Source organism: Trichomycterus rosablanca, chromosome 18, assembly GCF_030014385.1.
Source record: "Trichomycterus rosablanca isolate fTriRos1 chromosome 18, fTriRos1.hap1, whole genome shotgun sequence".
Taxonomy (NCBI): domain Eukaryota; kingdom Metazoa; phylum Chordata; class Actinopteri; order Siluriformes; family Trichomycteridae; genus Trichomycterus; species Trichomycterus rosablanca.
In genome coordinates, this window is record NC_086005.1 from 17,051,596 (window position 1) to 17,068,291 (window position 16,696).

General features: G+C 37.3%; 1 protein-coding gene across 1 annotated transcript; it reads right to left on the reverse strand.

The window, feature by feature from the left end:
• Window positions 1-1,056: 1,056 nt before the first annotated feature.
• On the reverse strand, window positions 1,057-13,720 carry mier3a (mesoderm induction early response 1, family member 3 a). Its single transcript, XM_063014358.1, has 14 exons — window positions 13,667-13,720; window positions 12,701-12,725; window positions 11,670-11,815; window positions 11,455-11,589; window positions 11,225-11,345; window positions 7,430-7,503; window positions 7,221-7,290; window positions 6,182-6,321; window positions 5,098-5,179; window positions 4,922-5,016; window positions 3,946-4,073; window positions 3,659-3,804; window positions 2,921-3,305; window positions 1,057-1,364 (listed from the first exon to the last, which is right to left on the reverse strand). Exons 1-13 carry the CDS (start codon window positions 13,673-13,675, stop codon window positions 2,926-2,928), a joined length of 1,551 nt encoding a protein of 516 aa, XP_062870428.1. The 5' UTR covers window positions 13,676-13,720; the 3' UTR covers window positions 1,057-1,364; window positions 2,921-2,925.
• Window positions 13,721-16,696: the final 2,976 nt, after the last annotated feature.

A 16,696-nucleotide genomic window follows, 5' to 3' on the forward strand; every position in this document is an offset into this window, starting at 1 on the left:
ACAGAAACAATATCTATGTACAAACATTATGAATGACACAAATTAATGAATAATTGCAGTTTGATTGTCTATTGAATGTCTTTACACCAAATTGTTGACTGTAATGCTTGCTTTTCCCCAGCACAAATTTAACAGAAAACAGCTTTTTGCTTACTAAACAGTAACAAACCATTTTGATAAGGAGGGTTTTTAAAAGTACAATAAAATTTGTATGTTCCTGGAAGTGAACCAACATTACCACATTTACAACAACTTTAAAGCTCGAACTTTTTTCTTACAAATTTTGGACATGAAATTACTTCAACACAATTTCCTAAAGCTCAGAAGAAATAAATTGCACAACCTACAGCACTGATCTTGTTTTTGAGTGTTAAATAATGGCATTGATGCACATCCTTCAAGTATGTCCTGAAAAACGAAAACAACGAAAAAAAAACCCCAAAATGTGCCTGGCTTTAGGTACAGGAAACAAAATGTTACATTAGCACAAACCATCCTTTGTCAGTCTAAATATTCTTTAGGACATTTGTAGTCCATAAAACCATCCACTTTCTCCTAGATACCACTGTATGTTTACAAGTTTTTTCCAGGTAGATTAAACATGCAAGGTTTTTGAATGAACAACAAACGTTAAGGCAAAACTGCAAACGAGGGTCATGCCTTAACCAGCGGGACATTCTTCTTTTCAGACCAGTTTGGTAAACCTTTAAGACGTAATAATACTGTACATTCAACTACTTCACTAATTTTTGCATGAAAACTGAGCCTAGGCTTCGTCTTCCTCCCGTGCTGAGCAAGGACCACTGTATCGGATCAGTGAAGTCTGAAAGCTTTGCACACCATGTACTGAGCAAACGTATTACACTCACTTGCAGTGTAAGTAAGTAAATAAATAAATAAATAACTCTTCTTCTTAAGCAAATCTCTTGTAAAGCAAATCCGGTGAAAATAAAAAATATATATATTCATAATTGGCTAAACTATAAAGCAAATAAAGGCATTTCTGTGGAATACTTAAGTTACAGATGCAAAAGCACAGAAGTCTTCAAGTTCAAGTCTGTTTGCCAAGGAAGAGAATTTGGGAAGGTTTATATTTGCATTTGTACATATTTACAAATTATTGCCGTGTGAGAGTACGCAAGAATTCACAAAAAAACATAACATTGAGGTAAATAAATGTGACGTAAGGGGAAGAAAGAGCAGGGTTAAAATGCGCATAACAAGAACGATCTATGTATGGTTACATGGTTAGCCTAAACATTGATGTTCTCATGATTTTCTCCTACTATCAACTCAATTAAGGCAGATTAACATCCATGCACAGTTGACTGTAATAAATGCATAGATTTGATAATAATTTAGAGCTATGACCCTCCACTTCATGCAACAAAATTAGGCAGTGAGAACAAGAGGAGATGGGGCCACAAAACACACAATATGAATTATATACACATCACTGGCTACCGAGTAGGTATGAATGAATTCCTTACAAAAACAAATGTCTGAAATCAACATCTGCAACTATTTATCACAGGCGTACTCAACATACCCATGCAAACATTTCAACTTTAAAAACGCAGTCAGACAAGGCAACGGAACAGGGAAGGAACACATCAAAACAGAAAAGAACACGCGCCAGCAAATTTCAAACAGGAAAAAAAAACTATTCTGTAGTAATAAATATCTCCTGGATTTCACACAATGTGACACAAAAAAGTAAAAGGGAGCATGTGTATTGCACACTATGGCGCAGTCTTTTCCTTCAGTCCAACCTATATATATTCTACTGAAGCACCCAAATATGATGGCAGAAAAATGTTCATATTACTTATAGAACTTTACAAATATTAGAAATTTTAATAAAGCTTACTATACAAAAAGGGCCATTTATGATTAGCTAAAATATTGTATTCATGGTAAATTGGAGTGCCTAACCTCTCCATTGCAATATCATTTTAATGGTAGCTGCTGTTTAGACTATGTTCACACTGGGCACCTTTTCCCAACTGCCAGCACTATATAGTTTTTATAATATATATTTTTTAAAATTACTGAATAGGGTGCTTGGGTGGCACAGTGGTAAGTTACACTACCGCTAAGATCCAGGGTTCAAATGGACAGCGGTGCTATTAGGCATCTACATATAGACATGATGGCTATGTCTAAGGGGATAAGTGTGCTCAGTGATACCAGACCTGCCACAACCCTGAGACCCCCCAAGATGTGGTAAAACATGAAAATAAAAAAATATACATTACAAAGTTGTAGCACAACAGTATGCACAAGCTTTGCTTTTGGTTCTTTTTCCATCAATGACGAGTACGAAAAGGGGGGGGGGGTGTTAGGAAAAGGCATCAACTGCCTTTTTTTAATGGTTAACATTGTGTCCACAGGGTTTCTATGCAAAGTGTAGAACATGAAGCAGTTTTTATGCATTAGTATTCCAGGCAGCATTTCATTATTTTAAATGCACCCAGTGTGAACATATGTTCAAGATACACACTTGCTCCATCTCTCTTTTTTAATTACAAATAAACCATGTTCAAAACGGATTTTGGAGCCTTTGTGTAAAAGATAAAGCTTTTACTAAGCCAAGCTAGGCAAGTACCAGCAGAAACCTTTGCTTATCGGTACAAAAGACGTTTCTGCAATTCATATTAGAACTACTGGTTTGATGTGAAATTGTTCATATTCTACCATGGGTTTAGCTTCCACAGTATTAACAGGATATGCAACACTTCTTAAAGTATTCCAGACTGAAAATAAATGACTGTTATTAATTCTTGAGAACTCAAGATCTATACAATAAGACATCACTGATGTCATAGTAAAAAAGATTCTGTATACACAAATGTACATAATTATTAAAGAAAAATACCCCCCCCCCCTCCCCCCCAAAAAAAACCCCCAGAAAAAAAACGTTTTTCACTCAGACGGCAGAGCTGTGTGTTGGTGTAGTGCATGGCTTGGAATGTAACTGCCAGAATCACTGAAGTCAGTAACGGAAACAGCCATTTTTGTGCTGGTGAAGTCCACGGCCAGGCCTCGATCATTGAGGAAGGGCTCAGACAGTCCCATCTTGAGCCTCTTGGTTGGGGGCCGTTCACAGTCCTCACCGCACGTGTTCAGCTGGCCAAGGTCCGAATGGTAGAAGCCGGCGTCCAGCAGGTTGAGACAGTCTCCGTCTCCATTAGTGGGAAAGCTGATGGAGTCACGGTGAAGGCCATCCAACGTTGAGAAGCTGTAGGAGTCCAGGCAGGTCACGTCGCTGGGGTTGCAAACTGATGCCACACTACTGGTTAATGCTGTGTAAAAAGAAAACCATAATTACATTAGTGCAGTTCTGTTTCTAAATACGAGAGCAGCCAAAAGGACAAAAAAATAATTATACTACAGGTGTCCAGGGTATTTCAGTCTAAAGCCCAGTGCTTTCCGGGCAAACCAGACCTGCCATGACCCTGACCAGGCTAAAGCGGTTAATGAAAGTATGTGTGTGAATGTATGTACTAATCTGCTACAGTTCTTATAAAAATGCAATTGACGGAACAAATTGATTTATTTCAACATCTTAAAATTGTAAAAAGCCTCTAAAGTGGCATATATACAACTGGGGTTTAAAACCAAGCCTGGCCTGTTAAAATGGCTAAAATCAACTCACCAGAAAGGTCACTGGCAGTAATGGAGTTAAGGATGTTGATCTGCTGATCAGCTGAGGACTCTAGCCTGCCGCTGCTGCTTGAGCACACAGAGCCCGAACTGTCCACCAGGCCCTCAGCTTCATCCACTAACCGGTCCATCAGGTCCCTATGAGGCCAAAAGGCAATACACATGGACACATCAGTTGTTTATGTTTGTATGAAACGCATGGTATTTCAGCAGGTTATGAGCATCTTCCAACTTTCCAAATCAGAGTGAAACAAAAAAGTTACAAAACACGCAACTCACGTTACACCAGGATAGCTGCTGTATTTTTTCTTTCCAAACCGGTTTTGTTGGACAAAGAAGTCAAACCGCTCTGATTTTTTCCACATGTAGTAAAATGCAACACATTCTGCCACAGTACGCGTACACACCTTTAGGAAAACAGGGGTAAACTTGTAAGAGAAAAATACAGTGTTGAGAATGTGACTGTCTCATTTCTAAGCCTAGCATCAGTATGGAAGTGTGCATGTGTGGTCATGTGATTGGTAAAATACATACAAAAAGCAGATGCTCAGATAAATAATATATTTAGAAAAAATTATCAGCCTTTATGTCAAATACTCAGAAGAAAAAGGTGAAGGAGTGAAACAGGTTTGCAAAAACATTGCATCAAATAAACAAAATCATTAAAATATGACCAATAATTCAGGTCAAAATTATTTTTCTAGTTGCCAATACAAGTGTGCTGTGGATGTGCAATCTTTCAGTGCACCACTGTTATTACCTCCGGGTACTAGGTCTAGTTTTGAACGAGATCAGAAAATACTTCAGTTAATTTATCTAAAACCATGTATAACCAAGTTCTCATATATTTTTTGGCCAAAACAATCTGCCTGACAAACAATTCCCACTTCAAAACAGATTTTATTTATTTATTTATAAATGTAATACATTGGTGGGCATAAAAATGTAGACAATGTTACAATTGAGTGTATAAATAGTTTTCCCTATGTATAAATGCTTGTGTGCAACATTCTTTTACTATCGGTGAATAACTGCATTATAATTGTATTGTAGTGATGGATGGATGGATAAAATGAGGACACTGCATTATTTAAGAATTTTAAATAAACTAAGTAATAAAAGCCACAAATCCTTTGTTCATGACCATTATTTCAGTGAAAGCTTGACACTGCCCTTAACATTTTCCTGAATAAACACTTGCCTAGGGAATACAGGCTGACACAGCTGGAAAAAACTTAATAGTAAAGTCTCTTACTTTGTGCTTTTGAATCAGGTGGAAATTCTTTTCATACAAAAGAAGAGCATGTTCAAAGTTTCTGCATTCTTCTTCAGTCCACGGGAGCATTTCATCTAAAAGAAAACATCAGAGGTGGTTTTATTGTACAAAAACACACCCAATGACTTTACAAAAAAAAATGCATGAGGACATACCTTTTGATGATTTCTCACTGCTGCGATACCTTTCAAGAGCCTCATGGGCACTGTAGTTGCACTTAACAAGCTCATATAATGCCTACAGGAAATAATCACAACAGAAACCCGTATGTTTTTAGTAGTGTGAAAATGGTTTGTTGCAATGCTGTTCAGTGGAGTACAGAATGTTAGACTTTGGGTCTGTCTGAAAACCCAGTAAGCTCTCTACATAGACAGCATTTTACATCATCCTGCTTGTGCTCCCAAGATACCTTAAAATGCTGCCTACTAAGGTGCCTTATTTCGAAGCTATAAAGTGGATGCTTCCTTGTTATTCAATGCATCCTTAGCAGTGAAGGCAATCCCAGCATTCAGTGCAGCACAACTTTTCTCACAAAAAAATGACAAATGTGGCAAATGAATGCAGAGCAAAAAAAAATTTTAAAAAGTGTCATTTATTTGTAAATTCAGGCTCATCAGTGACAATAACAGTTTTCTGTACACGGAAGAAAGATGTTAGCTGGCATGCTAGCAGGTTGTGATGCCTCAGCCTATTGGTTTAAATGGTCTGAGGCTAACTGTGTTAGCTTGTGACAATCACAGTTATTGCTGTCAAGGTAGTACATCTGAATAACCTGCCATCAATGCCTTATTAAAATCCTCTCTACATAGGCAACTGCCTAGGTAGGCAGCAAAGCAGTTCACTAGGTTTTCAGACAGACCCTTTGACGTCAAGTTTGTCCTTAGCCAACTAGATACCCAAGTGTTGGTTGTAAAATAGACATAGTTAATGACGATTGAAATTACTAAATACATTTACACTTGACAACATACAGATTTAAACTGTAAACTTTTCAGTCTTTACCAGCTGAATAATAAAGCATATGAAAAGAAAATTCAACCCTACATATTATTACTGCTAGTGTGTATAGCCTAAAGTTGGGTTAAAGACTGAAAGGATGTCCCATCATATCAAAACCCAAACCTCCAATAAGAGACCTCATCCACTTCATCTGTCTGAATGCACAATATATCCATCCCTAGCATATTCTGTTCTTTTAATTTAAAATTAAACTCCAAAATAGGACTCTTTAAATCATACCTGTTCATTATCTCTAACAAGACTCTCCAGAGTTCTCACAGTGCCATCAGAACCTTCAGCGGCATCAAGCAGGAATGCTTTCACGTTTGACTCCGGTAAGACTTCTGGCTGCCACAGTAACTGATCTTCATCTTCATAAACTAGGGATTTTAAAAAGTGTGTTGAACATAGCACAATCGTTCAATTTCATCTGTATTAAACCTGTTACATGCGATTGCTCAGGTTTGTTGGTGGGGAGGAGGTCTCAAGAGAGCCCTCATGGCTTGGGTATTTCCTCTTGCTTTTAGTTATGCTGTAATTGATGAATGAATGAATGATTCTGTTCATATAATATTTTTTGTTTGTTTGTTTAATGCCATGTTCGCACATTGTTGTGATAATCATGACAGGAGTAGTGCTTGATATTTTATAAGGGTCTGTTTTATATTTGTGTATTCACTCTTATATTTGTAAGAGTAGAAATCTGAAAACTGTTTTCATATTATCCTGATTGAGGGTCTCTTTAATTGTACCAGGCATATGCAATTTTTGTCTTTCTCTGTTATATGTTGGGCACTCATTTAGGATATAATAATGGGTATCTAGAAAGCTTCATAAAGAGTAGGAGTATCTCATATGGTATTTGGTACTTTTTTGCTCACCTGAGGCCGAAACTGATTTGTTTGATAGAAATCTGCAGTGACTGTCACAATGTATAGAAACCATGATCCGCTATTCTAACACAGACTGAACTGAAGGATGAACTCTAATGATTCAATGCAAAAGGATTTGCTGTGCATCATGTAAATGCAGCCTTACAGCAACATGATCAGTGAAGTTCTACAGACAGCTGCACAGACAGTGCAAGAGGATTTGCTGTGCATCATGTAAATGCAGCCTTACAGCAACATGATCAGTGGAGTTCTACAGTTATCCTGGGACATGATTCAATATATTTACATGATTTACTTAAAACGAAACACAACTGCACACAAATTCTAATGATACCAAATGATCCAAGATTAAGACAGTTATACCATTACAAAAGTTAGAAACTTACCCTTTTTATTTTCATCATAGCAGGAAAGAGGGGGAATTTCAGCTTGATACTGACATCCAACCATGATTTCCTGTCAAAATAAGTTAAAATATGCAGCATGTTTATGGCAACCAGCATAAAAATTCAATCGTTTCTATCAAACATTGCACTAATGTCCATTTTTAATCAACACTAGGGTTGAATATACCACTGAAAATACTGACGCTTACCTTTCGAGAATCTTCTGAATTCAGACCCTCGTCCTCGCCTTCAGATTCTTTGTCCCCATCATAAACAGTGCTGGCTGCAAAAACAGATGGAAAGAATAGAAGTATAAGGTTAGATTTTTGGACAATGACTTTCAACAACTCACACATGCTGTACTGATTAATAAACAGCATAATGCAATGAGCAGGACAGTCATGTAGAACAGTGTTTCTCAACCTTTTTTCAGTCACGGCACCCTTTAAAAGTATGCAAAATCTCAAGTCACCCCAGTCTAAAATGTATCAAAAAACGTACACTCTGCATCCCTCGGACTGCTAACACACACGCACACACACCATAAGGTGTCATTTAGGGAGGGAGGGGTAAACGTGACTTACTTTTAATGGGAAACCTGAGCCTGGGATGATGCACACAATAGCCCTATTCTGGCAGGGATGGATTAGAAGCAGAAATGGAGCTCCTGGTCCAGAGCCCTCAGTCGCTCCCTGTACTTCGAAAAGCTCAGTCCGCGCCATGAACGAATCGGATTTAACATAATTAAATGAGTTTATAGTTTATTTCTCAATTATTTGTCATTATACTAAGAGTACTGCTTCTTTTCTGCATGTTCTCTCTGTAGCTCGGCAACGGCTCTCTTAACTCAAAAGAAGCTTTACTGGCATGACAAATAAGGACATTCGTATTGCCAAAGCAAGTTAGAGAGAAATAATAATAAATAACAATAAGAAAGAACAAATATATACAAAACAGTTACATGTGCAAAAATATAAAATAGAATAAAATATTTATAACAACAGTGCAAAATAATAACAATAAAAATTATAATATTTACATTAGAGGTAGTAATAACGATCAGTTTGTGTGTGTGCGTGCGTGTCTCTCTTTTTGTGTGTGTGTTTTATATATTAATAATTTAAATATTAAATTATTAATATTTTATTCTATTTCATATTTTTTGCACATGTAACTGTTTTGTATATATTTGTTCTTTCTTATTGTTATTTTTATTATTTCTCTGTAACTTGCTTTGGAAATATGAATGTCTTTGTCATGCCAATAAAGCTTCTTTTGAGTTTGAGTGTCTCTCTCTCTCTCTCGAGCTCTGTCTGTGTGTGTGTGTGTGTGTGTCGCTCGCTCACTCTCCGTTTTCAGATTAGAATTTCGACAATAAACAGCTCTTATTATGACTGATTAATAAATAAAAATGGAAGCGGACTGGGTGAATTACAGCCGAACTGCGCAGAAATAAACATATATGTAGCGGCTCCCAGAAGCGCGACTCGGTTCCTTTTAAAGAGCCGTTCAATAGAATCGGATCATTCGCAAACGACCCATCACTATCAGAATATTTTTGACGGCACCCCTGATGAAGCCAGACAGCACCCCGGTTGAGAAAGGCTGATGTAGAACACCATGAGCAAAAACAGTTCAGCATTCAGAATGTAGATTTCGATAGCAATAATAACCACCATATATCCCTGGTTTTAACATGCATTCTTGTTTTAAAACAGACATTGCCATGCACATTGTTTAGGCTCATCATTATATTGTGGTAATGTGTGTAGTACCGGTAAAATGAATCATGATGATGTGTATTGCTGGTACAAGCACAACACTGTGTGTGGTATGTCTTATGGTAGTTTGGGTTTTGCTGGTATAAGCATATTATTGTAGTATATGCACTGTTAGTTTGGTCTTGACGATCGCGCTTGGCAAAAGGTATTTGGTTGGATGTTTCGCAGCAACACTGGGATACTATTATTATATTATTATAATATTATAAGTAATATTGTACCACCTGCTAGACATGTGTGCGTTATAGGTATTCAAATACCTACTGTGCCCCATCATGTATTAGTCCCTCTACCATTCATCAGTAAAAAAGTAAATCACATATGACTAAAAAAATTATTTAAAAAATTAAAATATTTTATTTACCATGTACAGTATGTTATGCATCTAATTCTTTGTAGGCTTTTTTAGGTCTTGACCACTGGACCGTCGCTTTCAAATTAAGATTTTTGGCTGGCAGACAATGTTTACCCCTGCCATGAAATTGGAGTAAAAAAGCTCTCCAACACTGCTACACTTGACAAATCAGTAGAGACTGGCACCAGCAACACATAGTGCAACATATGTACAACTAGGGCTGGGCGATATATCGATATTTATAAAATATCGATATATTTTCATACGCGATATAAGATAAGACAATATCGCATATATCGATATAAATGTTGTGTTCCAGTTAGATCAGACAGTTCGTCTTTCTCTTCTCCCAGTTTGTCTCTGCACATGTTCACCTGCCCCGCCCCTCTCCCTCACTGAACACAACTCCCCCCTCCCCACCGCTTCACCAGTAATTCCTGCAGGCAGCGATAGCATGGAGACGGATAAAGACATGACAGAAGCTATCGAAGAGGAGCTGTTTACTAAAAAGAAAAATAATGACTAATTTTGTAATTATTTGGAGATGGTTCGAATTCAAAGTGTCAGATGAGCAGCAGAATAATGTATTCTGTAGAGAATGCCGAAAACAAGTCCAGACAAAAGGTTCCAGCTCCATGTACCTTCATTCGTTTTTCACTTCAAATCCCAAAGTTAAAAAACAAGAAAACGAGTCGTTATTCGTTTCAAAAACCAACACAAGCGCATGCACGCGCTGACATGCACGTATTTACTTCACATTAAGTGTTGAGAAAGTAATAATAACGTAACGGTGCGTCTCCTGTTGTTCTGACTCTTGTGTTTGTATATGTGATGTGCATATATTTGCTCTATCTGTAAATACAAACATTATGGGGATTTCTGTACTGGATGTTGTACGTGGTCGTGTTAGTTTATACTGGACGATCGCCCGACGTCCGACACGTCATTTATTTATTTATCTTCTATTATAGTATTTCTTGTTGTCGGCCAATAAACAACCAAACATTATTAAATTGCATGAACTAACTCTGCAGTAAACAAGGAGCAAACAGCAATTAAACAGCAAATAAAACTATTAAATAATAATAAAGTGCATGAAGAAGAACGCTGATTAAAATGCATTAAATGTTGTAATAGTTACACAGTAACATGAACGATTAGTTCTGCCTGTATTACAGAACTGAGTTCTATACAGTAAAAGAAAATATTAATGTAAATGTTAATGTTGTGGCGACATATACATAAAATAATGTATAAAGTCCAAACATGGGGGGGTGGACCCCGTTTACTTTAACGGGGTTTTACTTTTAATGTCACACAAGCTCAGCCGGAAACCGTGTCATTCCAACATCTTCCCTACACACTCGCTCCCTGCGCCCTATAGTACACTTAACATTCTTAAAGGGCCAGACAATATATTTGTAATTCACGTTAGACAACAGGAGATGCCTTAGAAAACAACTTTTTTTTTTTCTTAGAATAGCTCTTTTTTTTTTTTTTTTTAAAGCAAAAATAATTCTTGTGTGAAGCTTCCCCAGCATGAATATTAATAAAAGTGCCTGTAAAAAAATTGGAACATGTAGCTTTGTCTCAGAAGTGTCTTTTTGTTATTACCTTATGGAATAAAAAAATATCGAGATATATATCGTATATCGCCATTCAGAAAAAAATATCGAGATATAATTTTTGATCCATATCGCCCAGCCCTATGTACAACATAGTTCCAAAGACACTATTCAAGTACCTAGCACATAATCAACCAATTTCCATTATCCCTGTTCTTCATATAGGCTGTAATCGTAATCAGCCTAATCATCAAAAACCTAATTTAAAACATTACTAATCCTTTTAACAGATGTAATACTTACATCGAAGAGTCCTAGGGAAAAAATCAGTGGTTTCATGAGATGTCACTGAAGGCATGAGATCATCAGCTGAAGATTGGGTTTCTTCATCATCTCCAGACAGCAGATCTTTGGCAATCTCCTCCTGTTAAAATAAAAAAAAATAAAAATAAAAAAAAAAAAACCTTAAACAAAACAAAGTTCAGGTACACAGTAACTCATCTAAGCTTTTGATAAAGCGGCTTGTAACTTACTTTGTCTAAAGTCATGTCAGGTAACTCATCTGTCAGCTCAACTGAGGAGCTGTCACCACTTGAACCACCAACGATGCTGACAGAAGGCTCATACCTGTACAAGGCGAGCAGTTCCTCCAATGGCATGTTTCCCTCCTGTTACATAAAAATATGGTTATTTAGATGCAAAACCAACATATAAAATGAATTGGTAACATTAAACCAAAACAACTTACCTTCTCCAGATCTGCTATCTCAGAACTCACGTTTAAAGCTCCTTCCCGCATCTCCTCTTCCTCTAAAGTATGCTCGTCGTCATAGTCATGGACCAGCATGTCCACAGTTGGGTCAAAGTCGTGATCTTCCGATGACAAAGAGTCAACTGAATAAAGAAGTAATACATTTAGGATATTGTTAAATAAAATACAAAATATTTGATTTTAGACTGTCAATAAGTGCAAAAAGTTTACTTAAAAACTAACTAAAGGACAGTAAGAGAAGCACTTATTCTGAGACTGATTATTCTAGAATAATTGTGATTGAGAATAATATGCACTTCAAATCAGATATAGTTAGTATGGCCTGCCTCAGTGGCCCTCTGAACTATTAAGCAGAGCCCAAATACTTCTTGTTAGTAAGCTCTAGCACCCTTATGTCCCTGTACAAGTCGAATCTTGACAACATTAATAAAGTGCTTACATTAAGATGAATGTATGGGATCTATAACATTGTCATTTTTGGTGCATGTTTTCAGTTTATGGCATCAGACTTAGCCCAAAGATGTATATGTAAAGCTTTGCTGGATTGCTAGCTGCAGGAAAGTACTGAAAATATGTGTGCTTTAAAAGACTAAACTTAAAATCCTACTTAACAGAATAACATGAGAAAGCTCAGGTGGAACAGTAAATTATTATGCTAGCCCACCACCACTGATACACTGGTTCAAACCTCAGCGGTGCTATCAGCAGGCCAGTCAATTAAATAAAATTTAAAAAATGAAAGAAAAAAAAACATACAATCAAATAAAGTGCCAATAAAAATTGGAATTTAGCATGATGGAATATTTTGCATAATGAAGCTACAGCAGCTCTTCAAAACTTCCAATATTTACATACGAGGAGGTGCAGACATAAGTAAATATCATAAAGTAAGAGTTTTAAATAATTAAACACTCCACACTTCATAACTACGTAACCAAAACCACTGTACATCAACAAATGAACCAAAGTACAAAGCAAGATTTTAAACAGTTTTAAATAGAGCTTACCTGGACTTGTACTTCCCAAGGAAGCCTGAAAAAGCAAAAATCAAACAGGCTGAGTTATAAGTAAATCACCAAGCGACTCGAAATAAACAAATCTGCCAAACATGTTTTAAAAGGATACAATAATTATTCAGTGTTGTGTATGTACATGAAATGAAAAAAAAGAACAATACTCAGAGAACCGAATATTAAACTGTCAGTCCGCTTTCGGATGAAAGTGGATGGCGGGCATTTTAATGTTGATGTCTGCTTACAGAAAACTAGCTTCCAAGTTCGTGAAGACCAAGTCAGTTTACCATTTTTATCGATTTATTGTATTGTACCATAAGACAAAACGGTCAAGAACTAAGAGAGTCTTATGAGCATCCGATCATTCATTATAACATAATTACGATAAACGAGTTCGCTATCTGATGTCACTTCGCTGAGGTAAACTAGCTACGGATTCGGATTTAAAAAATACAATATTAATAATAAAAACGATAATAAGAGCCAAAGGTATGCCCATAACGTTACACTGCAATGAAAGGGCAAAATAAAATGTAAATATAATTTAATGTAAAACAAAATTTAACAAGCACCGCTAACTATAGAGTCGAAAACTAACCATTTAACAGATCAGTGCAGAGTCCAAAACCGCAAACTATTTTACTAAACAGTATGTTAGAAACCGTCTCAAGAGACAGAACTGGTGTACTTATTCAGGACACTGTTTAGTACGCTAGTACGTGATTCAGAACACAACCGATACAGCTAGCCCGGCCTAACAACCCGACGATAGAAAACCCGTTCAGCATGTAGCGATTTTCTCGCCATTAAATGTCGCCCTTTCTCAAATAAAAAAAGTATTCCTTTAACATCAGATATTAATCGAAACATTTCTAGCGAAAAATGTTAAATATAGTGTTTATCAAAAAGAAAAATCTACATTATATACATGTAGCCTAGCCCATTTTTTTTCAAGCTTACCTCCGCCATATTGCTACCTCTCGGATACTAAACGGGCTCTTTACACCGAAGCTTCCGACCAATAGAATGAAGGTATTCCTGTGTTCGTTTTTGATTGGCTAAAAGCTTTGACACACAATCACTCACACGCGCGCACACAGAGCCCGACGCTACTGTATACATCACTATAATGTAAACATATATGGACTCAATGGTATTTAATGTGTGTGTTTATTTCATTCTTAATTTTATTTGTTAAAATACAACCATTCCTGCATTTCAGGCCTGCAACACATTCCAAAAAAGTTGGGCCAATTTGGGGCGAGTAATGGGGTAAAAAAACCAAAAAACTAAAAATGTGATTTCAAACAAGTTATGTCAACAGGTGATTGTAATTTGTGGTACAAATGCAGTATGCACGAGAGTACTTGAAGAGCAAATAAGGGCAGATCATCTCCAGTTTTTCCACTAATGCATGAGAAAATTATTGAAATGTTTAAAAACAATGTTCCTCAACGAAATATTGGAAGGGATTTGCATATTCCTCCATTCCTGCATAATATTATGAAACAGTTCAAGAAATTTCAGTGTCTAAAGGACAAGGACACAAGCTTAAGCTGAACACCCTTGATCTCAGATCCACGACACAGCAGTGCATCAAGAACCATCATTCATCAGTAGCTGATATAACCACATGGGCAAGGAATTACTTTGGCAAACATTTGTCAAGCTCTACAATACAGCGTTTTATTCAGAAATGTCACTTTAAGACATACAGGAGGAATGGGACAAAATAACACATTAAACACTTAATCACTTGGTATCCTATGTGAGAAAGAATGGCAACATTACAAAGGGGTAAATGCTTTACTGTCCAAACTTTTTTTGGAATGTGTTGCAGGCCTGATATGCAAGAAGGGATGTATATTAACAAATGTTATAAAGTTGACCAAACAAAACATATCTTATATTTTGGGTTTATACAGTCTGCAATAAAATAAAGTCAAATTTAATGTAGGAATCGATGCATTTTTTAAATCTGCATTTTCCATACTGTCCCAGCTTTTTTGATTTGGGGTGTATAAGGCTTTTTTGCTGCCAATAGGATTGGTGCATTGCAGAAGGTGGATTAAATAATGAGAAAGGAAGACAAAAATGGGATCGGCTAAATAAGTATAAAATTATTTAGTAATGGTATTCCAAAAGTCTGCATCCAAAAATGCACTTTTCTATGCTACTTTAATGCCATGTCATATCATCTATTCACATAACCCATATAATATACTGTATATCTTGATGCAAAATTTAAAAGTTTAATAAGATCAGTTTGTGGTGTATAACAAATTACAGCGGAACATATAATACAAAATCATTACATGTGAAGAAGAAGCAAATGAAGCTTTATCATGTACAGTGTATCACAAAAGTGAGTACACCCCTCACATTTCTGCAAATATTTCATTATATCTTTTCATGGGACAACACTATAGACATGAAACTTGGATATAACTTAGAGTAGTCAGTGTACAACTTGTATAGCAGTGTAGATTTACTGTCTTCTGAAAATAACTCAACACACAGCCATTAATGTCTAAATAGCTGGCAACATAAGTGAGTACACCCCACAGTGAACATGTCCAAATTGTGCCCAAATGTGTCGTTGTCCCTCCCTGGTGTCATGTGTCAAGGTCCCAGGTGTAAATGGGGAGCAGGGCTGTTAAATTTGGTGTTTTGGGTACAATTTTCTCATACTGGCCACTGGATATTCAACATGGCACCTCATGGCAAAGAACTCTCTGAGGATGTGAGAAATAGAATTGTTGCTCTCCACAAAGATGGCCTGGGCTATAAGAAGATTGCTAACACCCTGAAACTGAGCTACAGCATGGTGGCCAAGGTCATACAGCGGTTTTCCAGGACAGGTTCCACTCGGAACAGGCTTCGCCAGGGTCGACCAAAGAAGTTGAGTCCACGTGTTCGGCGTCATATCCAAAGGTTGGCTTTAAAAAATAGACACATGAGTGCTGCCAGCATTGCTGCAGAGGTTGAAGACGTGGGAGGTCAGCCTGTCAGTGCTCAGACCATACGCCGCACACTGCATCAACTCGGTCTGCATGGTCGTCATCCCAGAAGGAAGCTGACGCACAAGAAAGCCCGCAAACAGTTTGCTGAAGACAAGCAGTCCAAGAACATGGATTACTGGAATGCCCTGTGGTTTGAAGAGACCAAGATAAACTTGTTTGGCTCAGATGGTGTCCAGCATGTGTGGCGGCGCCCTGGTGAGAAGTACCAAGACAACTGTATCTTGCCTACAGTCAAGCATGGTGGTGGTAGCATCATGGTCTTGGGCTGCATGAGTGTTGCTGGCACTGGGGAGCTGCAGTTCACTGAGGGAAACATGAATTCCAACATGTACTGTGACATTCTGAAACAGAGCATGATCCCCTCCCTTCGAAAACTGGGCCTCATGGCAGTTTTCCAACAGGATAACGACCCCAAACACAACCTCCAAGATGACAACTGCCTTGCTGAGGAAGCTGAAGGTAAAGGTGATAGACTAAAACCAATTGAGCACCTGTGGCGCATCCTCAAGTGGAAGGTGGAGGAGTTCAAGGTGTCTAACATCCACCAGCTCCGTGATGTCATCATGGAGGAGTGGAAGAGGATTCCAGTAGCAACCTGTGCAGCTCTGCTGAATTCCATGCCCAGGAGGGTTAAGGCAGTGCTGGATAATAATGGTGGTCACACAAAATATTGACACTTTGGGCACAATTTGGACATGTTCACTGTGGGGTGTACTCACTTATGTTGCCAGCCATTTAGACATTAATGGCTGTGTGTTGAGTTATTTTCAGAAGACAGTAAATCTACACTGCTATACAAGTTGTACACTGACTACTCTAAGTTATATCCAAGTTTCATGTCTATAGTGTTGTCCCATGAAAAGATATAATGAAATATTTGCAGAAATGTGAGGGGTGTACTCACTTTTGTGATACACTGTATTTCAAATTCTTTAGATGTCACCTCTCTCCAGCATTTTTTTTATTA

Bases quoted from the DNA above. Each gene is read 5' to 3' on its own strand.
- mier3a (XM_063014358.1), bottom strand. The intron at 7,504-11,224 runs GTAAGTATTACA...CTGTTTTTGCAG, and splicing joins TTTCCCTAGGACTCTTCGAT to CCAGCACTGTTTATGATGGG. The intron at 6,322-7,220 runs GTAAGTTTCTAA...TAAAATCCCTAG, and splicing joins CTATGATGAAAATAAAAAGG to TTTATGAAGATGAAGATCAG.